Below are 15,557 nucleotides of genomic sequence, written 5' to 3' on the forward strand. Positions count from 1 at the left end.
GCAAACACAAGGAATACTTCCCTTACTCTAAAACACTACACAATTAGAACAAAAGTAGAGAATAATAGTATAATATTCAATTACAATAAATAAAACTCTATTCTAGCATTATATTCAATTGCAATAAATAAAAGCATGTTACTAGCAAATATTCAATTGCAATAAATAAAACCCTAAACTAGCATGATATTCAATTGTAATAAATAAAACCTTAATCTATACTTCCATCCCCCGTGTGGGCAATGAAACTAATAACTAAAAACATAAAGAACTAACCTGATTGAAGAACATCATGAACCAGAAGAATCATTAAACCTTAAGCACTGGCTTCATCTCCTCCCTTGAAGGAGAAAATTAGTCTTCCATATAGAAGGAAGAACATGAAGAACGAGAAGAAGAAGAGTTGAAGAACATAAGACTAGAAAGACTAATTTATTAAGACTCAGCTAGTTAAAACCGATCTTTTATTATTAATCTCTCTCTGCCTCAAGTTCTAGAGACAAGAATATAAGTGAATTGGCCCATTACATGAGGCACTTAGGTCCTCTATTTATAGGGGTTACAATGAGCTCTAGAAGCATTCCAAACCGTCATTTGTTTCCTAATACAAATAGACTTCTTTCAGAGTCCAACTTCATGTCCAAAACTGAGAAGGAATTGGCTATAGTGTCGATTCATGCGTCTAGACTCATTATCCATGCGTCTTAGACTCAAGAAATGGGTCTGGACTCACGATCTATGCGTCCCAAATGCGAGCATTGAGTCTAGACTCACGATCCATGAGTCTCAGACTCAGAAGTCTATTTTCCCTTTTCTGCTCTATCCTTCTATCCTCTTTTGCGGGCTTTGGTCCAAGCAACGAATCCTTTGGCCTTGGGCTTCAAAATAGGCTTTAAAATAGGTCCAAGTTGCATCTTTAATAGCTCCAATTCCTTGGCCTTCTCCATGATTGTCCACGGGCTTCCCATGTGATTCTTAATGCTCCGAATTGCTCCATTTTACCCCTTTTTCTCTAATATTCTACAAAACTCTCTTTTTCACCTGTAGAATCTTAAAACACAACTTATAAACACTATTAGTTCGCTAAGATGGCTAAACAAGAGGCATAATCGAGGGTTAAATAGCACTTTTTGAGCACTTATCAGTTAACTACCTAAATATCGATAATAAAATATTTACTATCAAAGCTTTCTTTTCTTGTTACATTTCATGAAATTTCTTCTCATAGTGTCGTTTGAGCGCTGATGTATCCACCATTGCAAAATGCTTCATTTCATCCTTCAAAACATAGAATATTTAAGGGAATAAACAAAGAAGAAAAAGTAAAAGGGTGAGGCCAAGGTAACAACCCAAACAAAAATAAGATAACAATGATGATGATGAATTCGAAATCTCTGCCAGTGCGCTTTTAAAATGAGAAGAACTTCCCAGAAAAATATAATAACTAAAAGCAGCGATTTTCGAGCATGCAGATGGTGGTCCGCATTTCCATATTAATTGTACCAAACATAGGAACAAAATTCCTTTATAGATTTATTATGTTAGCAGGGCCATGCCCCAATCTTATCAGCTCAGACTTTTCAAACTCAGTACTTAACAGTACACAATGATCCACATTATGACTAAATTTAAAGGGGCCACTAACTTAATGAAAAAAGTAACAAACTAGCAGATATATTTCAAAAGAGAGTACAAGGTAGTGGAATCGCTTTCCCTCTTAATTTAGTAAGCAAGTAAGGAATTCATTCCTCCGGGTGATTCTTGTTTCACATTCTGCACTGAGCTTTTTTTTACTATTATTCATAGATGTAAGGGGTCCCCAAACCCACCATTTAAATCGTGGACCAAGTTTTTGCACCAACAACACATTTTAATGGTATGTGTCACCTACTTTGGTACTTAAGGAGTTAAAAGTAATCATGGAATTACTTGCTTCCAGCAATGAAATTTTGTGCCTAAGAATCTAAGGAATAAAGAGAGTAAGAATTTTGGCAAAAGAGTATTGTTACTTTGTTAGTCAAGTTCTTAACAGCGGCTTCATACCTGAAGCTCCTCTGATGGTGTACCACCTTCTCCACAAAAATAGAGAAGCTAAGCTTGCAATTGCTCAACTTGGCTATGCATTCTTTGCATTTGAGCTGTCATTGGGTCACGATTTATCTACATAAAGCAAGAAAACAATGACACTTAGTTGAATAGCATGGTAGAGTAGATGTATTTGTATGCATTTTGCAACCAACAACCCAACAAAACCAATATACTTTGCAACCGGCAGCTGCTTTCTTGGAAATAGTGCTAGTAATATTATAATCTCATGACAGATAAAAGAATACATATGAAAAAAGATTACCCAACATCCTACGACACCTACCATTGTTTCATTGCTAACCCTATTTAGTTCGAATTTTGCCTCTTGGCATGTGTAATTCATTTTCACGCACAAAACACTCCATGTTGTTGTAGGACTTATGTGTTCTGATGGCATTAGGATTATTTTAAATAACATGCAATTAAAATGGGGACCCCTGTCCTATGTCTTTGAAGAGTTTCAACCACATTATGGTAAGAGATTAAGAAGATTACGAAGACCAAAAAGTTTCAAACCTCTATAGAAATTTATCCATGTATTCACAACAAAAATAGCAATTTCTTTACAGTGGGTCTGATACTCTAATTGGATTGGTCAGCATCTGTAATGTGCTCGTATTAGTAGGTTAACTTTCAGATAATCAAGAAGTTGCAGTTCAACATCAAAGCCAGAGAGCTCATAATAATGTTCCCTGTAGGGATGATATTCACTATCCAACATGAAAACTTTCATGTCTGTCATGAAATCAAGTATAATATATAGGAACATTCACATTCATTAAAAGGACAGATACCTGAGGAAAAGAAGGAAAAATGATTGGAGACCCACCTGTACATCAAATTCTTATAAAATTCAACATCCTTCTCCACCTTTAGCTCAATAGCTCTGTCTTTCAGTTTCTGCATCCTATCCTCATCCTCCTTGTTCCTGCAACCTTTGGCCTGGGCAAGTTTGCTTCTAGTTCCCTGAGAACAACGGAGAAGGCCTCAAAGTATAAGAATGTGGGCCTGAGAAATAGTAAAGCAAGCAGGTTCACCTAACTAAGTGAACTTACAATGAGATTTCAATGGAACTGACGTGTTTATGTACACATTGTGAGAATAAAAAACTATTACCTTCTCTGAACAAAACTGTGAGACAGATATGAAAAACACAGATTAATTAGTAAAGGTGAAACCCTAGACCATCAATCATTCAAATACTAGAGAAATCATTCACTACAATAAAACACAGATTTTTTTTTTATCGATTACAAACAAATCACAAATTTCAACAAAACAAAAAGTTAAGCCCAGAATCAAAATCGACGGTTTTCTGGTGGTGGGCGATAACCTAAAAATCAAAATCCCAAACCCGAACCTAAAACCGAAATCAAACCTTTGAAATTTAATATGTATAATGAGGGGAAAAAAATCAAAGCTTTGAACTTTATTTGGTTTTTTCTGTGGTAAAAGACTAACCTCAATTCGTTAATGGGGGATTGAGAGAAAAGAAGGGAGTGGAAGAGAGAGGGTAGCGGCAATGAGAGGGAGAAGAGAGAAAGAGAGGTTATGTTTTATGTTTCGACGAAATAATGAGCACAATTTTATTTCATTTCCCTCTTTCGCCCAAAATTTCAACTTTCTAACACTTATCCTACGGTTTTCTCTAATTTGAAAGCGTTAGTAATTAATTCTCAAAATTCCTCCGAATTAAAGCAACACTTATCGACATTCGCAACGCTTATATAGCATAGGCAACTTACTAACGGTAAAAAAGTGTTACAAACCAAAAAGGTGTGTTGCAAATAGCCTATTATGGTGTAGTGAACATGGATCAAGCGAAGCTAGTTAGTTGTCCGCTTGGTGGCCAGTTCCACATGACCAAAAAGATGTGTCCAAAGGGTGAGCATGAGCAAAGTCAGATGGAAAAGATTCTTTATGCATCCCCAAAATTGATGTGATGTATGTGATGGTGTGTACAAGACTGGATATAGCTTTCGCCATGGGTGTTGTAAGCCGATTTCTGTCAAATCTGGGGAAGGAGCATTGGGAAGGTGTTAAGTGGATATTGAGATATCTCAAGGGCACTTCCAAATCGCGTTTGTGCTTTGGTGGAAGTAAACCCTTACTTGAAGGCTACACTGATGCAGACATGGCAGGTGATGTTGACTCGATGAAGTCCACCTCCGGTTATCTGGTTACTTTTGCAGGGGGAGCAGTTTCTTGGCAATCAAAGTTGCAAAAGTTTGTTGCCCTCTCCACTACAAAAGCCGAGTATATTGCAGCCACTGAGTGTTGCAAAGAGATGTTATGGATGAAGAGGTTCTTTGACAAACTAGGGCTAAAGCAGAAACAATTTGTAGTTCTATGTGATAGTCAGAGCGCCATCCATTTAAGCAAGAATCTGAGTTTTCATTCTAGATCTAAGCACATACACGTGCATTATCATTGGATTAGAGAAGTACTCGAAGATAAGCATTTGTGTATCGAGAAGATACATACCGACAAGAATGGGTCGGATATGATGACCAAAGTTTTACCGAAAGGTAAGTTTGATGTTTGTTGTGCTATTACCGGAATGGCGGACACTCTTCCTGTTGATTTGGAAATTGCATAGAGGAAGCCCCCCTCACTGTTCGGGAGGGGGAGATTGTTGGCATTATCCCTCACATGAGGAGAGAAAAGGAGTTGATTTCTGCTTGGAGAAGTCTGAGCGTGACCCGCGCTCAGATTGGTCTTGACCTAAGCGAACCCCACGCCCAAGCGCCTGGACATCGCCCAAGGCAAGAGCGCTCTTCGCGCCCATTCCAACACAATTCCAAGCGCGCCCCGCGCCCATGCCTATTTTGGCAGGATTCTATTTTTCCGAAACCGCGAGTTTTGGCTTATATGTTTGGGTTTTTGGCAAAACCAAACACACGAGAGGCAACACAAAAGTCAGAGAAAACCCACTCTTGAAAGCTATCAAGATTGAGAGATAACCTTTACAGAGAGACAACTCTGTAAAGAGATAAGAGTGATCTAGTACGGTGAGAGACTGAAAGGAGAGATTGTAATCTTCCTTCCCACTTTATAAAGAACTAGCTCTTGTGGAAGTAGACACCATTGGCCGAACCACGGTATATCTTTGTGTTGTGGTATGCGTTTAATTCTGCTTTACATTATTATCTGTTGTTAATAATTGTTCAGCGAGTTGGGCATATTAGTATAAGTTATAGTTGATATTTAGAATTTGTCTGGAGTTGAATTGTGTTCAAATACAAGTTATTTGTGTAGTGGGGGAATCGATTGGTATTGGTATAAACCCCAATAGGGTAGGGGTGGTTCATGAATAGTGACCACTATATAGCCCCAAATAGCCCCTGTCTTTTTTTGTATCCGGGTTATGGACCATTGGCTTAGTTCATAATGACTTTCTCTATTGTGATTTGTGAACTTCATTTTTTTTTTAACTTGAACTCATTCTTTTTCTTAAGTAGTAAGATGTCTTAATAATTTCATGAGACTAAAATGGTGAAAAGTGGCAAATGTATGAAGCTTAAATTGTAGCGACCACTATATAGCCCTGGATGGCCAACTCATAGATCCGTCCCTCACTTTTTTTGTATCCGTGTTACCGTGTTATGGACCATTGGCTTAGTTCAGCATAACTTTCTTGTTGGGGTTTAATACTAATACCAATCGATCCCTACTACGTAGATAACTTGTAATATGAAACACTTCTACTCCAGACAAATTCTAAATATCAACTACAACCTAGCTAGCATGCCCAACTCTCTAAACAACTATCAATAACAAATAATAATGTAAAGATAAGAACAAGCATACCACAACACAAAGATGTACCGTGGTTCGGGCAATGGTGCCTACTTCCACAAGAGCTAATCATTTTATAAAGTGGGAAGGAAGATTACAATCACTCCTTTCAGTCTCTCACCTTACTAGATCACTCCTATCTCTTTACAGGCTTGTCTCTCTGTAAAGGTTTTTTCTCAATCTTGATTGCTCTCAAAATTGGGTTTCAATTGTGTTGTTTCTGTGTGTTAGGTTTTCAAAACCTTACTTCTCTATTTTTATAGTAACCTGTAATCTCGCTAGCTATTCAGAAGCAAACCGAACTACTTAATTTAGACATGAGCTGGCGCCAGCTTTTTGTCCGGAACAAAATCGAAGCGTCGTACCCTGATTTTCTCTTGGACCAAAAGTCCAGTAACATGAGGGCGGGCGCGCTTGCGGGTAAGACCAATCTGAGCGCGTGCGCGCTCAGACCCTTCATGCAAACATAACTGATTTCTCTTTCTTCCTCATGTGAGGGATAACTCCAACATTTCTCTATTGTGATTTGTGAACTTCATTTTTTTTTAACTTGAACTCATTCTTTTTCTTTTCTTTTTTTTTAATAAAGTTTTTTGGGTTTTGGCTGACCCTAACCTGTATTAAGATCGAATATAAACCATTCTTGCTTTGTCCTCCTCAACATAGAATGAAAGCACAGAGCTCACAGGAGGTACAAAATAGAAGCACCTATTACAAAATTCCAACCCTGCAAGGTGGTCTGCAACCTTATTGGTTTCATGATAATCATGCGAGAATTCAACACTAGTAAACTTAGTTACTAACCCTAGTATAGCATTAACCACGATCTGACAATACCAAGGAGCTCTCTCTTTTCTTTGCAGTATTCTTGTCACATTCATCAAGTCTGAAGCTACAATGATCCTATAAAGTTGTGCTCCATAGCAACCCTCTAGCCCTTGCAAGATCGCATTTAGTTCCTGAAACATAACTAATTTCAAGCCACCAGAACCTACAAATCCGAATATCACTTCACCATTTGAGTTTCTCACCACTCCAGCCGAGCCCCATCTAGAATCTGATACTACACCATCAGTGTTTAGCTGATATACTCCCTCTTCTAGCTGTAACCAAATACACTGGACTCTCTTCTTTGTCTTATAATAAGATACTACCAGCCCCAGTCTATCCACCAAAACTCTATCGTAAATATCTGCATGAACCACAGTGAGCTGCCACTGTAGGTACACTTTGACATCATTGATTAGTCTATTCTTAATAGATTCCCAAGGATGAGAAGAGTGTTTAAACCTCCAATTGTTCCTTTCTTGCCAAATATAGTACACTGCTGCAAATAAGAACACTTTGATGATCTCTGCTGATAACGACTTAAATCTACACTTCTGCATGAGTTCCAGCTATTCACTATTTGAATCAGAAGAAGTGGTGTGAAGGCCCAACACTTGCTTTATATCTTTCCAAATAGCTTGACTGTAAGGACAATCAAAGAACAAATGAAGAGAGTTTTCTCTAGAGTTGTTACAGAGACAACAAGATGAATGATGGAGGACTTTCTTTTGAATTAGTCTATCTTGCGTTGGTAGATTGTTAGAGAGTAGTTGCTAAGCTGTAAAAGAATTTCTTAGTAGGGCATACTTCCCCCAAACCAAGCTATACCATTATACCCTTTCTCTAGGAATTCTAAGAGCGTCATACGCTGACTTTGAAGAGAAGGAACCAGAATGATCAGGAGTCCAGACCACAAACATCTTTTGGTATATTACAATTTATATCAGTTCCAAGGATGTCGTTTTTCAGGGGTGAAGAAGGTAATTCATGCACTTTATGGTTCCATACACCATTAGAGATCAAATCACTAACCTTTGTATTGAGGGGAAGAAGCAGAGTATCTGTAGCATAAGAGTACATCTTCTATAAGGGGTTTTTCACAGCACCACAAATTATACCACAGCGAGGTATCATCGCCTATAGCAATGATGTTTTTGATGAATCTCCTTGCAGTTTTCCTAGAATCTAAGAGGTTTCTCCACACCCAAGAGCAGTCTTTTGGAGTAGTCATAACCCAGAAGTGTTTGTCCTTTATGTGATAATTCCAAACCCACTTTACCCACAAGTTATTTTCCTTTGACACAATCTTGAACACTAAGCCACAATACAATGCTTGATTCCACATATTAAGATTCAAGATCCCTAATCCTCCCTCTTGCTTTAGAAGTGCAGTGCAATCCCTACTAGCGTGATGCATTTTATTTCCCATGTCTGATCCATTCAAGAGAAATTTGTTACAAAATTTTGTAACATGTTCCAACACAGTGATTGTCAGAACAAAAGTTCTCGCCCAGTACACATGGAAAGAGGATAATACTGAATGGATGAGTTGCAACCTTCTTGCATGTGACAAACATCTATTTTTCCAGTTTTGGATCCTTGCAGTGATTTTCTCTATCAAAGGTTGACAATCTCGAATCCCAAACCTTGTGGATGTAAGAGGCATGCCCAAATAAGTAATATGAAAGTCTGCATGTTGTACCCCTAATGAGTCAGCAAATAACTTACTTTCATCTTCCCTCAAACCTCCTATTATAAGTGTAGACTTTTGAATATTGATTCCCGATCAGCCCAGTACCATCTGAAAACACATCTAATACCTTCATGATCTCTACAGCTAACTGAATCTCACCTTTGAAGAAAATCATTAGATCGTCGGCCAAACACAGGTTGATGACTTCAGTTTTCCTACACTTTGGATGAGCTCTAATGGTATTGTTTAACAATCCCTTTCTGAGCAAACAACTTAAATCTTCCATAACAAGGACAAACAAATAAGGTGACAATGGGTCTCCTTGTCTAAGACCCCTTTGAGCATGAAAGTAGCTCTCGGGCTTACCATTGATCAAGATAGAGTAGTGAGGAGTGGAGAAGCATAACTTAATCCAGCTATGAAACTTTGGAGGGAAATGCAATTTGCACAACATAGATTCCAAGGCCACCCAAATAACAAAATCATAAACTTTACTGATACCAACCTTTAGGGTGCATCTGGGTGAAACATACTTTCTATTGTAACTTTTGAGAAGCTCATGAGACAACAAAAGGTTATCTTGAATAGTCTTTCCTTGAATGAATGCAGATTGATTTAAGTCCACCAGGGAAGACATGAAAGGCATGTAGTCACTACTACATAATGACACTTATACCACTATTTTTAAGTGTGGTATAAATATATTTACCACTGTTATATAACCGTGACAATAGGTGGTGTGGTATATAATAATAGCAAAACTGTGGTATATATGTTTAACGGATACCACGGTTTTTCAAAGAACCGTGGTTTGTAATTCCCATTATATACCACGATTGTCAACATAACCGTGGCATATAAGCTATTGAAACCGTGGTTTATATTAGTGTATGTGTTATAATACCGTGGTATATAATTATACTAAACACTACGGTTTATGCCAAACCGTGGTATATATATTTTTTTTTTATTTTATTATTATTTTTTTAATAATAATGCTAGTAACAGTCTTCCACTTAAAAACCGAACCTGCATAACAAAATTTACACAGCCTACCTATATACAACATTTCCATCTTCCCAACAAATTCCAAAATGTACAATAAAACTATCAAACATTGCAAAAAAAGATAATAATAATAAAAAAAACTTCCATTAATTTTTTGAGTGCACTAAGAAAACAAACTTCAAATTCATTTTCATAAATTAAAAAGGTAAGACTCATAAATTAAACCGAGGGGTCCAACATAGCTAAAACTCATCCTCATTCGCTTCGAATTTGAAACACCCCATTTTCCCGGATGAATTGAATAATATCGAAGTTGAACACCGTCAAGTTCATCTTGCGTGTATGTCTCCTTCAGTTCTAAATTTGTTATCCGGATGAGTCAAAACACAACATGTGGAGTTACTATATAAGAATAAAGCTAAGTCGTTGAGCCAAATAAAGTGTTTTTCAAAACTTTCAATACCTTATTTTCAAATGATCCAAATTGAACAAGCTTCTACTATTTCCCTCATAAACTTCATTGTATAATACCCACACTCGTACCACCAGTTGATATGGGCCCTAACATATAGACTCACAACATATGTAAACATATATTTTTCAAAGAAAAAGACAATAATGTGTAGGATTTGTTTACCTTGATCTTGTCCCACTTCAGCGGAACTTGTTTCCCATCAACCCTTTGCAATGTGAGGACCGCACTTCACAATAAGATAAATGCAAAATATTTAATTCACAAGGTTTAGAGACAACCAATAGAAACTAAGCTACGTTCTATTAAGCGAAACATGATTCACTCCCACATAGTTTGTACATACAGGTTTTCACCTCACACATGGCTACCAAGAGGTTTGAGAATAGATGCATTGAAAGAGAATCGAAGAAACTATAAAGATTAAAGCAAAACACCACCAGGGGTAAACAAGTAGGTCCCTCATCAGACGATTTACTCCATCCATAAATTAACATTTTTTTATGGTAAGAATGATCAATGATAATCATCAACTTGACACATTATGAAACAAAAAGGAATAAGGTGGTTCGCAGTATCTTCAAAACCAAATTAATATGAATGGAAAACCAAGAAAAAAATATATCAATCATTTACTTCCTAAGTTGCACTGCAATAAAAAAAAAAGTAATATCAGAGAGGGTGTCCTTACCGGAGAGTTGATGTAGCTTGCCCCTTGCCCAAAAGATCCCTGATGAGTGAGCTGTGAAATTCAATTACCCGTATTTACAACAACTCTTTAAATCCCAAAAGACCATTGAAATGTAATAATACCTGGGAACTTTGACCCGATTGAACTGCAACAACCTCTTTTCTACCATGACCCTTCACAGATCCTTTGCTATCACCCTATCGAAATTGCATTTCCTCAGATAAATTAAATATCGTGTAGAAAATTAAGCTACAATTGACAACCCACACCAAGCATCCCCAACAAACATAAATGCCAGGCCGATAGATGTGCAATATCTGTTGCATTCCAACTTCCCACCAAAAGAACTGTCAAACATATACCACCATCAATGTCGAGTCACCAAATAGAGAGTCAACAACCCCCATTCTCAAGGATCGACACTTACTAATGTGGAGGACTAAACTATTTCACCAATTTAAGACTTTTAGAGAGCATACTTTCCATAAGCAATCCCATTTCTATGTTAGTCCAAAGGCTACCACATACCAAGCAAATGACACAAAAAGAGGACTGAATTGTATTACCATAAATAGTACTTCTAAAATTTTAACAAAATCGGTAAAAGCACCGACCTCACCACATTAAAAATTGATGAGTTAACCACCCCGAAAAAACATAATTTGGCTCAGAAAAAAAAAATGCAACATCAAATACCAACATGAGCCTGGATACTTGCACGGTATTTGAATATAAAAGAACCCTATGCGACAGGGCAACAACATCAACTACCAAAACTAATCAACAGGAGACAAGGCAAGTTTGAACGCTGTCAACTACCCAAACTTGTAACAATATGAATAGCTTCTAACACATGTTTACAAAAGCATCACATGTTAATAAGATTGTGCCAATTTTAATAGTTACCTCACCCTTCCTTGATATCACACAATGATAGTCACCAGCATTTGCGACAACAACACGGTTGTTCGGAACAATTGCAATACAAGTTGTGCTTCTAGAAGTTGGCCCAGAGAAATCTAAGTGGGAACCTGCAAAGTTTATTAAAAAGCCTAGTAATTAAAGAACAAAGGTGTGGCAACCAAGGAATAAAAACCTCGCAGATCTCACTTCAACAAGTTTAATAGTTACCTCACCTTTCACTACCCCACATACAATCCCCCCCCCCCCCTGGGACTGCCATTGCCAATGCATGTGACAGACTCCACCAATTCATCAAAATATAGACACTAAATTACCATATGGCACATCTACACATTAGCAAAAAAAAAACTAGCATAACATTGATTCTACATTCAAAAAAAAAAATGACAAGCATCACAACCAGAATACCACCATTACCTTGATATATTAACCACAAACCCAACATGTTGTATACACATATATACTTTGTTTAGAAAGAGACGTCAAAGAGACCCCTCCTTCCTCCTTTGTTTGGGCTTGAACCGCAATGCAAAAACTTTCTTATGTTTGCATTGGCAGAGTAAGATAGGGGTAAATATACTCACAACCCTTGTCAATGAAAATAACATTTTCTCAAGCACAAGGATATTCATTCAATAATTTTATATTTCCTAGATAAACAGTATAAGAAATTAGGTATGCGAGGTGTAACACATTACGTTTTAAATCATAAAGGAAGACGAGATAGAATTGGAAATTAACAACATGTAGAAGCCAATTTGAAGTAACTAAGTGGTAAACAAGCCAATGAAAAAAAAAGCCTTGAACCATCTGATCCAGCTGGTAAGTGATAGGCAACAAGGCAAATAAAACAACAAAGATGAGACTAAAAGCTAAACTCGGAAGCTACAAGATGCATATGTCTGCAATCATGCTATACTATATATATTATTACTACTATCTATCCACTTCCAAGATGCAGACCAACTATTTAGTAAAGACCATAAACCCCGACCAAACAAAGGCATACTTGCGCAAACAAAAATCATTTCAAACAAAGCAATCAAGCAGTTCTAACATAAAAAGACTAATCTAACACAAATCATATAACCATGAATGGCATAGCTTCTATTAATGATGACTAAGAAATAAAAATGCTACTTATAGGGCGTCAACTATGTTCCAAACTTATTTAGTTACCAATTCCCAACCCATAGTTGCACACAGAAAATGGGAACTAATAGTAAGCCCCTCCATATAAAGAAACAAATTTGTGAATCACTCCTCACATGGCCCATTCTCCTTTGTATAGTTGAATATAAAAAAGTTGAGTATATGAAATGACCAGTTAGCATAAACCATTTTTCTATTAGCATAAACCAATTTTTTGTTGAATCAGTTTGTATATGTGAGCGGGCACCCAAGTCTTACTATTGCAATGGTCTAATGGATCACTTCAAACCATAGTTGAAAAGAAAAGGCATTCTCAATTTTTACGCAACAAGAATCAGCAGTAAAGATGAAGTAAATCATGATTTTCCGACTTCAAACAACCATAAGCTGAAATGCCCATCTGAAGGGAGAAATATCAAAGCAACCACTGTTTTCAGCACCAAAATAAAAGTAGGCGACTACCTTTTATACAAATGCACTGAGGTTCACTATGAGCACCTCCTAGCTTACTTACCGTTAACAGAGCCTCCTCATTTGTTTCCCCTTCTTAATTTAGCAAGAGTTAAATAAATAAACTATCTTGACAATGACACTTATAACTCTACCCATTACCCCTATAACTACCCTCTATAATATGCTCAGCGTTGCTTTCGAAAACATTACTATTCTGTACAAACAGAATGAACACTTCACTCTCTGAAATACAATTGAGAAATACAAAAACATCATGAAAAGACATGAGAAAAGGGGATAGGATTCTAATAAAAACATTTACATATAAAAGAGTACCTTTGTAATTTCCATCCATCTCAGAGGCATTCAAGTTAATCTCGGAATCAACTTGACTATCTGCTACATCAGATGGGTATGCAACTTTCGATTTGGGAGAGATATTAACGTTTTCCACAAAAGCTGGACCACCCAAATGCAACTTTAGTACAAAAGCTGTATATCAAAAAAAACAACTTATCAAAGTGAATAAACTAATGTCTTAAATTTTTCACTGCAATTCTACCACACTCCTTCACTTCTAACTTTACCAACAGTTTGACATTGCAAAATTTAGAAATCAGTACAAAAGGGCATTCATTTAGTCATGGCTACATGGGACAAGAAAACTTTAGGTTTGAAACCTCGCTCAGTGGGGCTTCAAGGTAGGCCATGAATTAACAAGAAAAGAAAAATCAAACCCTACAATTCCCACACATTAATATACCTCAACAAATTGCTATAAATCAACAAGAGATAAAATAGAGTTCAAATACTTTACATATTTCCATAAACAAAAAAGATAAATCAAGAAAGTTATTTTCCTTGCCCTATATAATCCTAAAGTTTGGAGTGACGTAAAAATGGAAATTTGCATGAAAGGGGTAAAATCAAACTAACCTAAAAAAATAACCCAAACCTAAAAAAAAAAAAAAAAGTAGTCCTCATTTTAACTTTTACAAACAATATTATCAAAAACCAAAATCCCTAATTTATCAAAATCAAGCAATAAAACAATGTCAATCTGTAAATAGAACTCCCGTGAAGGGGGATAATTAGGAGTTGTATAGAACCATGACTCAGCAAATATATCTTATTAATCACGAATTGAAAAGGGAGAAATCGAGGAAGAAATCAAAGAGGAAGATGATTACTTACCGTGGCAGTCGCGGCGGCAACCCTTTCCTTCTTTTTGTTTATGTTTTCTCTTAGATAAGGTAACGGAATGCTAATTGTCATTAATTTACTAACGGCTGAGTAAGTGTTACAAATGAAAAAATGCAATTGTTAGAAATTGCTTCATCTGGTGTAGTGGTTCCAAAGCCTGAAATACACCGAGGAATGTAAGACAATATCATAAAGTGCATAATCATTACTTCAGTTAGAAATGAGTCAGATGAGTGTGACATCAAACGATTGAAAATACTCAATACAGCTAAATCTCAAAAGCTATATACCTCGTAGCACAAGGGATCGGCCTTGATAGCGCATATGGTCGCATCAATTTTGCGTAACGAGTTAGCAATCTATCAATTCCCTATTCAAAACGCACAACTAGAAACGTAATATACCGTCCAGATTTCAACATCTTACTCGCCAAATTTCGTATACCGGTATCTAATAACATCCACCGCGAAGTAACCACCAAAGTTTGCAAAACCCGGTTCAACTCTAAAAGAAGTTTGCCACCGCATACTCAAATCCCAATGAGTTCCGAACGTAAGAGCAGCTTATACTAAATAACATCACCGTAAAGCCATTGCAAGATAGAAATACCTTCAATGTGCCACGGTACCTACAAAGACGCGCCGCGATGGACAAGATCAAAGACCCCGCCAGGGATACGGTAATCTCTTAGTCCCCATGACGGCCGATATAGCCGGTAAAACAATAAAATTTAAAACTCAATCAACAAGAAATTTATAAACCATAGAAAACGAATTCAAGAATTACAAAACCAAAATAGCGAAAGACAAAATTGAACTTCGAAAAAAGTAGTATGGATACCTTTAAAAATCGGAAAGATGGTACCTTTGTCCGAGATGAAGAAATTGAGATGAACAAAAAACGCTTCCTTTAGTTCAATTTCATCAAATTTGGGGAAGATGAACGAAAATGAGGTGGAATTCGAATAGATCAAGAAACATAGAGAAAATCATCATGCGGGTTAAGAGGGAATGGTTTCTCTTTGTTGTATTCTTGAGTTGAGGTCGAGAACAAATCCAATTCTTTTGCACCGTTATGGTGTAGTGACCGTGGGTTTTCTCCGCGGGGAATCCTAAGAGTCGTAGAACTATAGAAGTTGTGGGGAGAGACCGAGAGAATAGCGGGAATCCAATTTGAATGAGTTTCGTACTGTGTTTTTTTTTTTCGCGTATTTGACTATTTGGCATAAAGTCATAAACCACGGTAGA

General features: G+C 36.9%; 1 protein-coding gene across 6 annotated transcripts; it reads right to left on the reverse strand.

Moving 5' to 3' along the window:
- Window positions 1-9,962: 9,962 nt before the first annotated feature.
- Window positions 9,963-14,638, reverse strand: LOC147494733 (uncharacterized). Of its 6 annotated transcripts, none has more exons than XM_086565852.1 (9): window positions 14,601-14,638; window positions 14,302-14,467; window positions 13,444-13,566; window positions 11,485-11,609; window positions 10,848-10,925; window positions 10,701-10,775; window positions 10,579-10,629; window positions 10,053-10,116; window positions 9,963-9,976 (listed from the first exon to the last, which is right to left on the reverse strand). In XM_086565852.1, exons 3-8 carry the CDS (start codon window positions 13,460-13,462, stop codon window positions 10,090-10,092), a joined length of 375 nt encoding a protein of 124 aa, XP_086421978.1. In that variant the 5' UTR covers window positions 13,463-13,566; window positions 14,302-14,467; window positions 14,601-14,638; the 3' UTR covers window positions 9,963-9,976; window positions 10,053-10,089. The 6 variants fall into 6 exon arrangements, with proteins under 6 accessions (XP_086421978.1, XP_086421977.1, XP_086421976.1 ...); XM_086565851.1 differs by having other exon boundaries at window positions 13,444-13,599; XM_086565850.1 differs by lacking the exons at window positions 13,444-13,566; window positions 14,302-14,467; window positions 14,601-14,638 and adding an exon at window positions 11,715-11,991 and having other exon boundaries at window positions 10,579-10,617.
- Window positions 14,639-15,557: the final 919 nt, after the last annotated feature.

The sequence above is a fragment of the Coptis chinensis genome, chromosome 6, assembly GCF_015680905.1.
Source record: "Coptis chinensis isolate HL-2020 chromosome 6, ASM1568090v1, whole genome shotgun sequence".
Classification (NCBI taxonomy): domain Eukaryota; kingdom Viridiplantae; phylum Streptophyta; class Magnoliopsida; order Ranunculales; family Ranunculaceae; genus Coptis; species Coptis chinensis.